General features: G+C 44.5%; 1 protein-coding gene across 1 annotated transcript in view; it reads right to left on the bottom strand.

Annotated features, from left to right (window-relative positions):
- Positions 1-10,069, bottom strand: part of RBP3 (retinol binding protein 3) — a 53,854-nt gene extending 43,785 nt beyond the window's left edge. Inside the window, exon 1 of the mRNA XM_069240898.1 lies at positions 6,971-10,069. Within this exon, the coding sequence (XP_069096999.1) occupies positions 6,971-9,982 (3,012 nt within the window). The 5' untranslated portion in view covers positions 9,983-10,069. The remainder of the gene's footprint in view (positions 1-6,970) is intronic.
- Between the last annotated feature and the right edge of the window lie 4,410 nt (positions 10,070-14,479).

The raw sequence follows: 14,479 nt of genomic DNA, 5'->3' as shown, positions 1-14,479 counted from the left end.
GTATTAAAAGAACATGAATTAATCATACTTACATTGATTCAAATAAATGTAAGTAACGTGAGTTACATGTGTGCAGAAAAATAAATGCATGCTTAAATACTTTCTAGTGTTGGAAATAATGTTTGCAATGATATAATTTGCTTTGCGTATCTTATCTAAATTGTAATGTGTGCAATAGGATTTATATGCATTAATTGCATTAATATGTTTTTAGGCTTTCTTAGCTAGACTAGGCCTTAAGATTAATTTTTGCAGTAGTAGAGGAAAAGTACTGATTCATTCTGTTTCCTTTAACCTGAATTAATTTCTAGATTGCTGATGTATTGGTTTTGGAAATGTCAATTTTTGCAGGGTTATCCCCAAACCTTTTGCCTTCTTTCTCCTATTTTTTCAGGTCTGTTTGTGCTGGTTCATTGTCTCTGTGCACTTTACCACTGCTGATCAGTGCTATGGTGCAAGTGTTCCCTATATCAATTGTACTGTTGATTGGTTCACCCACGATTGGTATATTTGATTTACTGGTAAGTCCCTAGTAAAGTGCACAAGAGGTGCACAGGGCCTGTAAATCAAATACTACTAGTGGGCCTGCCACACTGATTGTACCGCCTACATGAGTAGCCTTGTAAACATGGCTCAGACCTGGTACTGCAGTGTCTGTGTGTGCAGTTTTAAATTGCCATTTCGACTTGGCAAGTGTACCCACTTGCCAGGCCTAAACCTTTTCTTTTACTACAGGAAAGGCGCCTCCGAGGTAAGTCCTAGGTACCCCGATGGGCAGGGTGCAGTGTATGTTAAAGGTGGGGCATGTACTGATGTGTGTTACATGTCCTTACAGTGAAATACTGTTAAATGCAGTCTTCACTGTAGCAAGGCCTATCTCTCTCATAGGTTAACATGGGGGCTGTCTTTAAATAACCTTAAAGAGCAGATCCCCTTTGTGAGCAGATAGAAATGTGGAGTTTGGGGTCTCTGAACTCACAATTTAAAAATACATCTTTTAGCTAAATCGTTTTTTAGATTGTTAGTTTGAAAATGCCACTTTCAGAAAGTAGGCATTTTCTTGCTTAAACCATTCTGTGACTCTGCCTGTTTGTGGATTCCCTGTCTGGGTCAGTTTGACAGTTGGGCTGTTTACACCTCTCCTCTAGACAGTGACGCAAAGGGAGCTAGGGTGTAGCCTGCATATCCTGATGAGTCATCTGAGCTAGAGTGGAGGGAGGAGTGGTCACTTACACAAGGTCTGTGTCTGCCCTCACACAATGCAATCTCCATCCCCCTGGTGTGTTTCTGTTGCCTGGCCTGGACAAGGAAGGATCTTGCAAACAACTGAGAGTTTTCTTTGAAGTTTGCCAACTTCAAACGCAGAAAGGGGTATAAGTATTGGACCCAGACCCCCAGACTTTTAGAGTCCTTCTGAAATCAAAAGGAACCTCTGCCAAGGAGAAGAGCAAAAGAGCTGGAGAAGGAGTACTGCCCCTTTGCTGTGTTGCTTTGCTGGGTTGGCCTGTAGTTGCTGTTTCTGCCTTAAAAAAGAGCAAAGGGTGAACTTTGCTGTATATCCTGCTTGAGAAAGTTCTCCGAAACTTGAAAGTCTCAGGGATATCAAAGACTTCAGGTTCATCTGCCTACAGAACTGGGAACTGTGTGTTTTGTGCTATTCAAGAAAAAAAAAACACTGTGACGCTTCCAACGATGCCGCTGGCCCGCACTGTGACCTGCTAACGCCACACAGAGCTGCACTGCCCCACTTCACACAGTAACCCTGGTCTCACTGACACCATCATCTGATGCCCAAACCGAGCCACTGCTCGCACTGTGACCTGTGACGCCTTGCAAACACTGCAGCCTGGGCATCCACGACGACACCGCTCCTGCTGACATCTTCGCCGTTGCCTGCACTGTGGCCTGTGGACACTGCTTGTGACGAACACAAAGCATCGTCCCGTCCCACACTGCAGCCCCGGTCTACCGACGCCAGCACCATCAACTCCAGTGTTGTCAAACAACGTCCCTCTCTGCACCACGATTGTGGACGCCACATGGAGCCCGTCCTGTGCCAACCTGCCGACTTCGGCATACTGACGACAGCGCTTCAGCAAAGATGATGCCGCTGCCGGCACCATCACCTGATGACAACGCACGTCGTACCACCTGGCTTCACACTGCAGCCCTGGTCTCACTGATGCCACTAGATGACCGTCACCGAGCCGCAACCTGCACCGTGACCTGAGGGCAATGCTCGTCGCACCGTCTCACTTCGCACTGCAGCCCAAATGCAATCCACGCCGGTGCTCCTGACTTCATCAGCCCGGAGTTCGATCCGCAATGTGTGACTTCAAGGGCCAAACAACCCCCACACCGACTCTGGAACCGACACTGCAGCGCCAGCGACGCCACTCTTATGAGCTCACTGCGAGGAGCACAAGGAACTGCAAATCCAAAGGTACTGTTTGCGGGTCTTCCCGACACCGTAGCTGTCCTGCGCTGCCGCCACCGGCCTGAACGGTTGGTTTTGTTGATCACTACGCTGTGATCGCCCCAGGTGGAGCTATCGATTTCAAGGAACTGTATGTTTAAGTTAATTCTTGTGAAAGTCATATCTTTATTACTGTATGCTGGATTTTTCTCATTTAGTCTTGTTTTATATAGATAAATATTGGCTATTTTTCAAAAACTGGCGTCCTTTTGTAGTGTTTTCACTGTGTTACTGCGTGTTATGTGCAATTGCTTTACACATTGCTTCTGAGATAAGCCTGACTGCTCATGCCAAGTCTACCAAGGGGGTGAGCAGGGGTTATTTGAGCAGGTATCTCCCTTACCCTGACTACAGTGAAGGTCCCTATTTGGACAGGGTGCAAACCGACTGCCAACTAGAGACCCCGTTTCTAACAGTTGGTGAATGTCCTATTGATTTAAAGACAGAGAGCATGTCTTGATAAATAACAAATGTAACAGTATTTGTTCTAGCTGTCAAACAAGACAGGAAGCCTTATTAATTTAGTATGAGAAATGTTGGAATCATCCTGTGAGCTGTGGGAAAGAATTGTAAAGTTGCAATCGACAAATAAATGTTATATTTTGGTGGAATTGTATGAATTCACCGAGATGACTGACAAAATAAGGAATAGTTGCAAACTTGATGGTGTCACCAGTTATCATTGGCTATTGATTAATTTGTGCAAGATGAGCCCACACAGGCTACCAATCAAAACTTGATGGACATTTCTAGTTGGGTAGAGACTTCTGAAACTTTTAGTCAGTCGTAGCTTGCTGATGACCCTTGATGTGGTGCTGCTCCCTCTTCTCCTGAATCCTTCCTATTACTTAATTTAACTTGTGCTGTTTAGTACTAATATGCCCAATAAATTCTGAACTGCTGACCTGCCCTATGTGCAGCTCATGTTCTGCACTGTCCTGATGCTGCTGTCTACAGATGCTGAGAGACGGTGAGCATTCCATCTTGGGAAATCCTACCTGTATGCTGTCCCATGAAGATAGGTATTATCTAAATGTGTTTTTTGTTTCCTTTTAAGCTTAGATGATTACACCAGCATATTTTAATAGTGTGGTACCCTAGATAGATGATTATTTTCCAAATTATTTTTGTCTCTAGTTTGTTTTGCCTGCATGTGTTAGCCGTCCTGCACATGCAAGTCTAAATTCATATTAGAGATAAGGATGGCCCAGCTCTGAAACTGATTGTTATTAACTGAACTTAAGGATTTACTGTTGTCACCATCACCTGCTTTGAAATCTGATTCTAATGTGCATATTATAGTTTTGTTAATTTGTGCTATTCTCTTGGAGTGTTTAACAGTATTGATGTTTAGTAGGTTCAATCGCTATAGACATTTTGGTCAAACTATGATTTTCATGTATGTTTATAACTTAGTTTTGTGTACCATTTATATTACATTAACTTTGTGGTTGTCATAAAGCTTTGAAACTTTATTGAGTTTGGAGCTTAGATTCAGTGGCCAAATTTGTTATGCTATTTGGAATTGTTTGTTTCTCATGTTATTGATCTGTGTTAAATGGCTCCAATTACCACACTCCTCACTGAGTCCAAAGATCCAGTCAACTTCTAGTAGGTCCCAGTCTACTTCTAGTAGGTGGGATAAGTTATGGTGTCTCACTAGAGTGCGTGCAGTTTCTGAACCCGAGGTGTGAAGAAAACCTCAGCGGGCGCTCCAGCAGTCCCAAACAGAAAAAAAGTACATTGGATCATTGAGTCTAATGGGGTGGGTGGTCTTTGGTACTTAGACTGACGAATCCAAGTCTGTGGGCTGTCAGTCTAAGGTTTTCACAGGCGGAGCCAACGTGTGGACTTGTGGCTGAATCATGATAGTCATTTTACTCTAAATAGAACGAGGATACCATAAGTTTGGTGAACAGGATACTCCACCACATTTCTTCACACTTTAAATGAGGCAGTTGGTAAGTAAAACATGTATATATTACTAGATATTATTAGATTAGAGAAGGCTACTACATCACATCATTAAGGGAATCATGATAGGACATAGTTTCTGAAACCGTATGTGTTCAGTATGGGCATATTCTTGTATTAATAAAATATAGGTTTAGAAAAAGTGTGTTTATTGCTGTAACCTTATCCCTACCCTTCCTCCTTTCCCTGTTTGCTTGAGTGCTGAAACTGGGTCAAAAACAAGGGGCATAATTAACCAGGAGGTTGCAGTGGTTTACCTTCAAGTTCCCCAGACTCTCTCCTGGAACTCAGAAGTAGGAATGATGCAAGAGTAATGCAGAGTCAACAATATTCTCCAATTCCGCTCATGGAATTAAAATTCTGCCTGGGCATAGTGAAAACTTGTGTTTAGATGTGGTGTTTCAGTGAATTTTGTTTGTCTTCTACCTTGGGACTTAAGGAGGAGATGATGGAATGGTGATTGAGAGTCTGCCTTCCTCCACATTCTCCTGACTTTCTTGGGTCTCTGCAGTCCAAGGGCAGCACTTTGGTGCCACTAAACACTATCATGGCAGCTGTGGGGCCTTACTGGCTTCCCTAATTATTTCTGGCCGAGGTTTTCACTGCGCCATTGCCAGCAGGCAACAGCTCTCCACTCGTTCATTGAGAATAGAGATTACAAAATTCGAACTTGGAGAGGGAGTGAAGGTGCATAGGCTGGTGCATGTTTGAGGGTCATTGAAAGCCAGGTAGTGTTTTTTAATATATGGTCAAGTTGGGGGAAGGTGTAGTTGAAGGTGGGAGGGGAAGGTGTTCGTATGCTAGATGCATATTAATTTTGCTGTGACGGAATTCAGTGGAAGTTTGCCACGTATTAATGTAAAAAGTTAGGTAAAGAGGTTTGGATAAGCCAGTAGGAGGTATGTGATGGTGGTAGAGTTCCATCTAAATGTGTCTTTTGTTTTGAAAGACTACTGCATGTAGTGGGGCGAGGATGGTGGGATGCTAAATATATTTTATTGAGGCTGAGAGATGTAGACAAAGGTACTATAGCTAGTGCTGTGCTGCCTCCTGACTCTTGCCCATCTGTTAGCTTCAATAGTTCGAGGACGGGGTCCACAACATAATAGAGATTTTCACATTTTGGATTCTAAGTGATATCACAGATAACTCAAGCCTCTGTCTCTATGACTACGATGTCACACAGAGCATCCCAGGGGACAGGAACGCCTATACTAAAAGCTGCATATTTGTAATTCTGTATAAATCTAAAAATGACCTAAGTCTGCCTCTAAAATATTTGTTCCATTAATAAACACTACAAGTTTTTTTCTCTTGAAAATGACAGCTACATGATCTGACAATACTGCAGCTATCTCCAGGAGGGCAGCATTCTCGTTTCTTGGTGTTTAAGAAACATGTTTTTTTCGCTTTTTTTCTGTCTTTGTTGCTGACATTTTAGTGTTGAGTGGTTTGATTAGGCAACCACTCATGATATCATGGCTACATTTCACAAGATCAGACTTCTTCAAAGCACTGGTAAAGGGTGTCAAAAATCCAAAGTTGTATGGGTTTGCCTGCTGTGTCCCCAATGAAGCTGACAGCGGACAGAACTGTACAACTTTGCACTATTATCGTTTTACCCAAACACTTCTTGCTCTAACAGCCGTCTTTTTATGGTGGAACAGGATGTCTGGAACCGTCAAGGAATCAGGGGCAAACTGTTATTTTCTTTCATCCTTATATTTTTTTTGTTTTGTTCTATTTCACCCTGCACTTCTGATTAGCCTTCCTTTGAGGGGGTACATAACTGACCTTTTAACTTTTTGTTGTCAAGCTTCTACCAAATAAAACAGTTTGCTAGGGTCTCTCCACGCGTACATATTTTCCGACAATTAGAATGTTAAATGTGCTATGGAAGCAGTCATGACATGCATAACTCGTTCAATAACTGTTGATGACTTCACAAACGTAAAAGATGCAAGCTGCTCAATTTTTAACGTTATGGCTGTTAGAAAGGTTTTCTATTACATTTGTTCTAAAACTATGTTTAAACTCGCTGATAAAAAAGTTCCTAGAAGAATCTCTTCGGATAGTGTGCTTAACAGCCTCCTTGAAGTATTGAACCATATTTTTACATTTCACCTTCTATGTATAGCCTATGTCATTCATATATTTAAAAAAAAGTTTAAGAAAAGCGAATACAAACACTTTCCATTATGGTGATTTGGCTTTTTATGACCAATTGCTTAACTCAAAATTTACGCATCACTTTTACTGTGTATTAGTGGGTTTAAAGATGCATTGGTCAATCTGTTTTCAAGGTTGTCAGCTTCATATCACAACATTATTTCGCTGTTGCTCTTGTTTTTAATTTGTACGAACAGGATATAAAAAAATATTAAAAATATACCATGTTAGAAAAAAGAATCCGTGGCTTTACTCATGGAGGTGACCCTTACAATAAAATGTATTTTCACGACTGATGGGTTGTGTTTGGGTTATTAATGCTTAAAAATAGTGGCAAGAGATTGGTTTTACCTGCATGGGCACCACTCCTGGGATCTGGTCCCTGGCATTTTCTGGTATGTGTAGAGCTGACAGGTGAACATCGTTAGATAAGTTATGAAGATCGGCGGATAGTTTTTCCACGAGATCCACTTCTGATTTGACCATCTTGTACTCAGGGGTCTCAAGGAGGTTCAGAAGCTTGGCAGCCACCTCTGCCCCAGTGTCAGCAAAAGCGTAGTTATCTGCCACAAGTTTCCCAGTAGTCTGCATAATTTCTGGAACCTTGGACCGCAGGCTGATGATTTCCTGGGCAACATTCATAGCATCAGTTGCCTGCACCGTGACATGGGGCTCCACCCCAGACACACTCCATACCTTTCCAGTGATGGGACTAATGACCACCTGATTGGGGATGGAAACATATAAATGGCTCTTCCCCACAGGGTACACTCCCACAGACAGTGACCCGCCTGTGGTAGGTTCCCCTATGACTAGGGCCCTGTTGAGATCCTTCATTGCCCTGGTAAAGGCTTCAGCTGCTGAGCCAGTCAGGTGACTAGTGAGGATGTAGATATCTTTCTTCGAGCCGTATCTCTCCCCAGCAACTTTGGGCAGGGTCCATATCTCTTTATCTGTGGAGGTGCTGCGATCAAAGATAGTGTAAAGATGCTGAAGAGGTTCTGGGTCAAAGAAGTAGGAGCAAAATATTGGTACTGCCGTGGAGTATCCACCAGTGTTGTACCTCATGTCAATAATTAACAAGTCAGTGTCCACCAGTTTATTCCACACCAGGTTCACCAGTTGAGGACCAATGGCCTTTATGATCTCTGCATCTGCCATCATGTCGAACCGGAGATACCCTATATTCCCAGGTAAAACATTAATCTTGAACAAAGCCTCAATAATAAAATTAAGCTCTTCAGCAGAAGGGATGTGGGAGGTTTGATCCTCTGGGGCCTCAGGTGCATTATCACTGTAAAAGACGTGAAGGCGGTGATCTCCTGAGGTCTCCTGAAGGTCCAGGGTTAGTTGGGATACCAAAGACTCATAGTCCACCACTGACCGATATGACCCTTCAGACACCTTACTTCGCAGCAGGGTACTTATTTTACTTGCAACTTCTGGGATAGCATAGTGAACTTCCATCAGTTCTCCTGTCCCTTCGACTAAAGCAAAGACCTCTGGGTGAAATGCAATGATTTCTTTAGCTTTGTCTAGAGCATCATCAGACAAAATAATGGCATCAGGGACAACGCCCCCACCTAGCCAACACTCTCCATTGTTATCAACCAGGTTGATAAAGGGGACAGTGAGAGTTAATTTTGTGCCCTCCAAAAGGAATGACTTGGAGTGAAATAAAGTCCCAGCTGTTATTTCACCGATGATGGTAGCTCTACTCAAAGACTGCATAAGGTATGCAAACTCTTCTGCTGCTGTGGCAGTCCTGTGGCTAGTGAGGACGTAGACACCTCTCTTACCACCATATGATTTCCCCCCTAGATTGGGCATAACATAATATTCTGTGGTGGTATTGGTCAGTCTATTGTAGAGGGTAAAAAGACGATGCTGCAAATTGGCCTCTTGGAAATAGGAAAGCAATAAGGAGACTGCAGTGGAAGGTCCACCAAAATTGTATCGCAGGTCAATGATGAGATTTGCAGTGTCTACAATTTGATCCCAAACTTTGCTTACTATATAAGGAGCCAGTTTAGCTAGTACTGAGATGTCAGCAAACTCATCAAATCGTAGGTAACCTATGTTGCCTGGAAGTATGGTCACTTTGAAGACAGTATTCACCAGAGATTTAAGGACTTCCTCATCCTCTGGAAGGTTGGCTGCCACAGGAAAGTCCAAAGGCGGGACATGGGACTCAGATTGGAGCCTGATAGATAAGCGAGGATCCTCAGAAGCTGATTGTAGCTCATAGTTAAGTTTTGCTGCAAGATTTTCTTCAGATGTAACAGTAGAGTAATCCATAGTAAGTATGTGCTGGACTAGTGCAGGAACTCGTTCCACAAAGGAATAATGGGTGGTGAGGATCTCGATGAGGTTCCTTGCAAGTATAGGGATTGCAGATCTCACAGAGAGAATTTCTCTTGCCTTGTCCAAAGCATCTTCTTCATTCACCACGACACATGGGACAACTCCAGTGACCTCCCAACTCTGGCCAGTGATTGGACTAATAGACCTCGACACTGGCACTGTGATATAAAAATCTGACTCTCCGATCCTAATCTTCTCAATTTGTATAGAACCCCCAGCAGACTTTTCTCCTACGGTGATGGCCCGGTTAAGGTGTTTCAGAATATAAGCCACGTCCTCTGCAATGCCCTCAGTGTATTTGCTGGTCAGGACAACCACATGCTTTTCCTTGCTATACCTCTCCCCCATCAAGGCTGGAAGAGTCCAGATCTCTCTGGTGGTATTTGAAGGACGGTGATAAATAGTGTCAATATGTAGCCGGGGCTCTGCTTCCACCAAGTAGGATATCATAAAGGGAATGCCAGACACCTTACCCTGAGTGTTGTATCGGAGATCAAGGATGAGAGATGAGGTTGGCATGAGCTTCTTCCAGACATTATTAACCAGCAGAGATCCAATTTTCATCACCACATCCTGGCCAATAATGTTGTCCACTCTGAGGTAGCCCACATTGCCTTCCAGCAATTCATATTTCACAGAATGCTGGATCAGTGCCTGTAATTGCTCCAGAGTTGGTTCTGTTACCACTTCTTTCTCAGGAGGAGGTTGTTGTGGCTCATACGTGACCAACAGCCGGGGGTCGTTCAGGGATCCCTGTACTCCAGCTGTGAGCATGCTAGCCAGCGTGTTGGGGTCAGATACGTGTAGGGTCTCTCCACTCTTTATTGCTTGTTCTATGGCTTCTTGCATCCCAAGCAGATTTTCAGGAAAGCAATAATTATCCAACAGGACCTTGGCCAGATTCATCACTATTGTTGGTTGGAAGGCTTGGTCAGCAGCTGGATACAGATGACAGATTGACACAAGGGCCACAAACAGCAGTGTTTTTCTGGTCGTCATTATAGAAGTCGAAGAACATACAGAATCAAGAAATGTTTCAGCCTCGTGTAGCTAGACTCTGTCTGCCCATCAGTCGGCATTCGTCGAGTCTTGTGTTAAATCTGCGTGCATACAAGAGGTCAGAGTCTTTTATCTGTATTAAACCTTTAATCTTATTAGTCTGTCGCGCAATAGCACAAGGACATCCAAGGTGTGACTGCCGTTTAACCACTGTTCGGTGCTCTTGCACCGTTGAATCCAGAAGATTAAACCAAGAATGGAAGACGCGCTTAAAATACGTATTGCCTGCAGCCCATACAACAATTTCTTTGATTTGCAGAATGACTTGCGTGTGTGCATGCGCGCGCGCACGTTTCTCTGTAGTGTGTGTGTGTGCGTGTGCGTGTGGAGTTGTGTGTTGTATCGTGTGTGTAATGCATATGAGCTGTGTGTGTGTGTTTGTGTGTATGTTGTATGTTTGTCCCTGTTGCTCTAGGTCACCATATTACTAAATGATTTCAGTATAGGGAACATTTCGTTGTGACAAACTTCAGCATCTATAGGTGAGCAGTTGTTCTATGGACTAGGGGTTAAGAACAGGAAATCCTTACACAACTGTGTAGGCACAAGAATCATTTTATTGAAAATGGGAGACCTTGCAACAGCAGAGAGAGCATTGAGGAGTCTTCAGTGATGGAAATGGTCTTCTTAATTCCATTTCCTCTCCATTCTCTTCAATCCTTTTTGAAAAGTGATATGCATATTTCTAATGCATAACACGTTCCTCAAGAAACATAGGCCAATATTTATACTTGGTTTGCGCTAAATTAGCGTAATTTTTTTTACACCAATTCAGCGCAAACCTAACTCCATATTTATACTTTGGCACTAGACACGTCTAGCGCCAAGGTTATGGAGTTAACGTAGTTTTCTGGATGTAAAAATCTACCTTGCATCAATGAGATGCAAGGTAGGCGCTCCCGTCCAGTAAAGGGCAATATGGTCTTAGCACCATATTTATCCCCCATGCTAAAATCCAGCATGGGGGATGGGGGCCTTAAATAATGGCACTAAGCTTGCTTAGTGCCATTATTTAATGCCTGGGTATGCGCAGGCATAAGGGGACCAGTAGGCATATTTCCATGGTCCCAGACCATGGAAAGAGCCCACAGGTGCCCTTCCCTGGCCCCAAGGACACCCCCACCCACACCAGAGGGACACCCCAGGATGGGGGACCCATCCCAGGTAAGTCCCGTTAAGTATTGTTTTTTCTTATTTTACCCCACTCGGGGGCCCTGACTTGGGGCCCCCTGCACGGCGCTAGCACCAATGGCCAAGCCCAGGGGACATTCATCCCCTGGGCTTGGCCATTGTGAGGGTGGGCATGGCTCCTGTCTTTACTAAGACAGGAGTCATGTCCATGGGGGTTGTGCACCAGAAAATTATGCTACACTGCTTACAGGCAATTTTTCTGCCTCTAAACAGTGTAGCGCCATGATTCGGCGCAGAAGCCCCAGTTTCCGCTACGCCTCCCCCACCCTGTTAGCATCCTTCCCAAGGACGCTAATAGGGCATTAGCGCCAGCTAGTGCCATTCCATAAATTTGGTGCCCAGTCGGAGTTGTGGTAGGCGTTCACCCATTGCTTTTGACACTGCCTCAGATTTACGAGTTGTCGTACAGCTGAGGCAGCGCCAAAAACTAACGCCACCCCAGGAGTGGTGTTAGCATGGTAAAACAAGGAGGAATGCTTTCATTCCTCCTCGTTTTTTGCTTTTTCTATGTGTGCAACATTCTGCAGCACACATAGAAGAAGCAAAATGCCACGGATGATTGTTTATGTGCAGGAAGGCGTCCCTTCCTGCACATAAACAATCATTTAAAATGACGCTTTGGTACTTCAGAAGTACCAAATTGCCATTATAGATTGTTTATGTGATGGAAGGGACACCTTTCTGCACATAAACAATCTTTCACCTCAACGCAGACACCCTTGCACTATGGTGCAAGGATGCCTGTGTTGGTGCTAGGCTGCTTAATTCAGCACTCACGCAGGGGGAAACACAGGGGTGCACCGTATTCCTTTAAATACGGCGCACCCCTGCGCCTCTAAGTGGTACAGCGCGGCGCTGCCATTTTTGGCACAGCACTGCGCTGTGCCACTTTAACATAAATCTGGGCCAGAAAGTTTAAAGCTGGTGCAGTCAGCCCACCTGTGTTTGTGGGTGCGAAAAGCAAATTAGACCACGAAGGACACAGCAGTGGTACAGAAGGCACCCGCATGGTGTGCAATCTGTCACGCATTCAGTCACACGTTTTGTTTTGATTTTGATATGTCTGCAGTGCTTATTCACCAGACTCATAAAGTGCCTTCCTTCAGAGCACAGTGCTGGAGGGATGACAGGATACAGTCCCCAAAGAGGCTGCAGGGACCATATCAAAATTAAGGGGCATATTTATACTCCGTTTGCGCCGAATTTGCGTCGTTTTTTTCGACGCAAATTCGGCGCAAAACTAATGCCATATTTATACTTTGGCGTTAGACGCGTCTAGCGCCAAAGTATGAGGAAAGAGCGTCATTTATTTGCGTGAACGCCTTCCTTGCGTTAATGAGATGCAAGGTAGGCGTTCCCGTCTAAAAAAATGACTGCGACGCAAATGTGTCGTATTTATACTCCCGGGCAAAAATCACGCCCGGGAGTGGGCGGGGCAAAAAACCCCGCATTTGCGCCGGATTTTAGCGCCTGGGTCAGGGCAGGCGTTAAGGGACCTGTGGGCTCAAAATGAGCCCACAGCTGCCCTCCCATGACCCCAGGGACCCCCCCTGCCACCCTTGCCCACCCCAGGAGGACACCCAAGGATGGAGGGACCCATCCCAGGGACATTCAGGTAAGTTCAGGTAAGTATAATTTTTTATTTTTTTTATATTTTTTTTTGGCATAGGGGGGCCTGATTTGTGCCCCCCTACATGCCTCAATGCCCAATGACCATGCCCAGGGGACATAAGTCCCCTGGGCATGGCCATTGGGCAAGGGGGCATGACTCCTGTCTTTACTAAGACAGGAGTCAGGTAAATGGCGTCTGGGCGTCGTTAAAAATGGCGCAAATCGGGTTGAGGCGATTTTTTGGCGTCAACCTGACTTGCACCATTTTAAGACGCCCTAACGCCATTTTCCCCAACGCCGGCGCTGCCTTTTGTACGTGGTTTTTTTCCACGCACACCAGGCAGCGCCGGTCGGTTAGCGCCGGCTAACGCCATTCAATAAATACGGCGCCCGCATGGCGCTTCAGAATGGCGTTAGCCGGCGCAAACCTTTTTGACGCTAAACTGCGTTAGCGCAGTTTAGCGTCAAAAAGTATAAATACGGGCCTAAATGTGGTAACATGGCGCAAAACCGAGAGCCTTTTTGTGCGCTTGCAGTGTGTAAAGTAAATTAATATAACCAGTGCTTGAAATGGAAAAATAGAAGTGCAGGTGCTCTGTACCAGAGTATGTACTTGTTTCTGAGAGCTGCCGGTACTCTCCAATTACAACTATTACGTTTTTCTTGAGAACTGCAGGTACTCTCCTTCTCAAAATAAAAAAGTGCTGGTACTCAGAATCGGACAGTACCGGCCCATTTAAAGCACTGATTGTAACCCGATGTTTCTCTCAATTAGGGCTTGATTTTGAGACAATATAACTTGGATAAGGTGACCAGAGTGTACTTCGCCAAGAAATATCGGGTTAAGTGAAATCACTTTTCACATTACAATCGGGCTCCGCCCTGTTCTGAGCCAGTGAAGAGTGTCTGCATCAGCTATGCTGTGCCTGTGCCCTTATTTTTGTTATCTTCGGGGCACACATTAACTTGGGCAAGACTTGTATAAAGGCAAGGCCGGCTTTAGCGCCGGTGCGCCCTGTGCGACAGTCTTTGGAGGCGTCCCCTACCCCTTGACCAACTCCTACGATTCTCCATAGCACCCCCGTTCATGTACATACATTTGTTTTAAAGCGCTTGTAAACGCTGGCTTTACAAATCCTCTCAGCTATCCACATAAAATGTAGTTTTTTGTTTTTTTTCAGAAGTCATATTAACCCTCTACGCTACTTTTTTCCGAATCAGAGCCGCTGCTAGAGAAAACTCCCATCTCTCTCCCTTGAAGGAACATTAATCACAAGCTGCATCTTCACATTTTAATTGGTTCCTAAAGGATGGACGCACAAGTAACTTTCCAGCAGGTGCTTTTAAATCAAGTTTCCTAAGTCATTGTTAAACACAGCGCTCCCCTGAGGTCAGCGCTCCCCAATCCAGGTCAGCAGCACCCGGTGCAGCCGCACCGCTCGCACCGCCCTAAAGCCAATCCTGCATAAAGGGGACGGTTGCAGATCCAAGGAGAGTGTTGTTTTGATGGGAGGATCTCTGTAGCCCAAAACAGTTACATTTCTTACTTCATTAGTAGAAAGTTTATTTTGTAGGTTTTTCATGAGCATTTTTAAGTAAAACATTGCAGAAGGAATCGATATTGGTCATTTGACA

This window comes from Pleurodeles waltl, chromosome 6 (genome assembly GCF_031143425.1).
Source record: "Pleurodeles waltl isolate 20211129_DDA chromosome 6, aPleWal1.hap1.20221129, whole genome shotgun sequence".
Classification (NCBI taxonomy): Eukaryota; Metazoa; Chordata; class Amphibia; order Caudata; family Salamandridae; genus Pleurodeles; species Pleurodeles waltl.
This window is presented reverse-complemented; position numbering and strand designations above follow the sequence as displayed.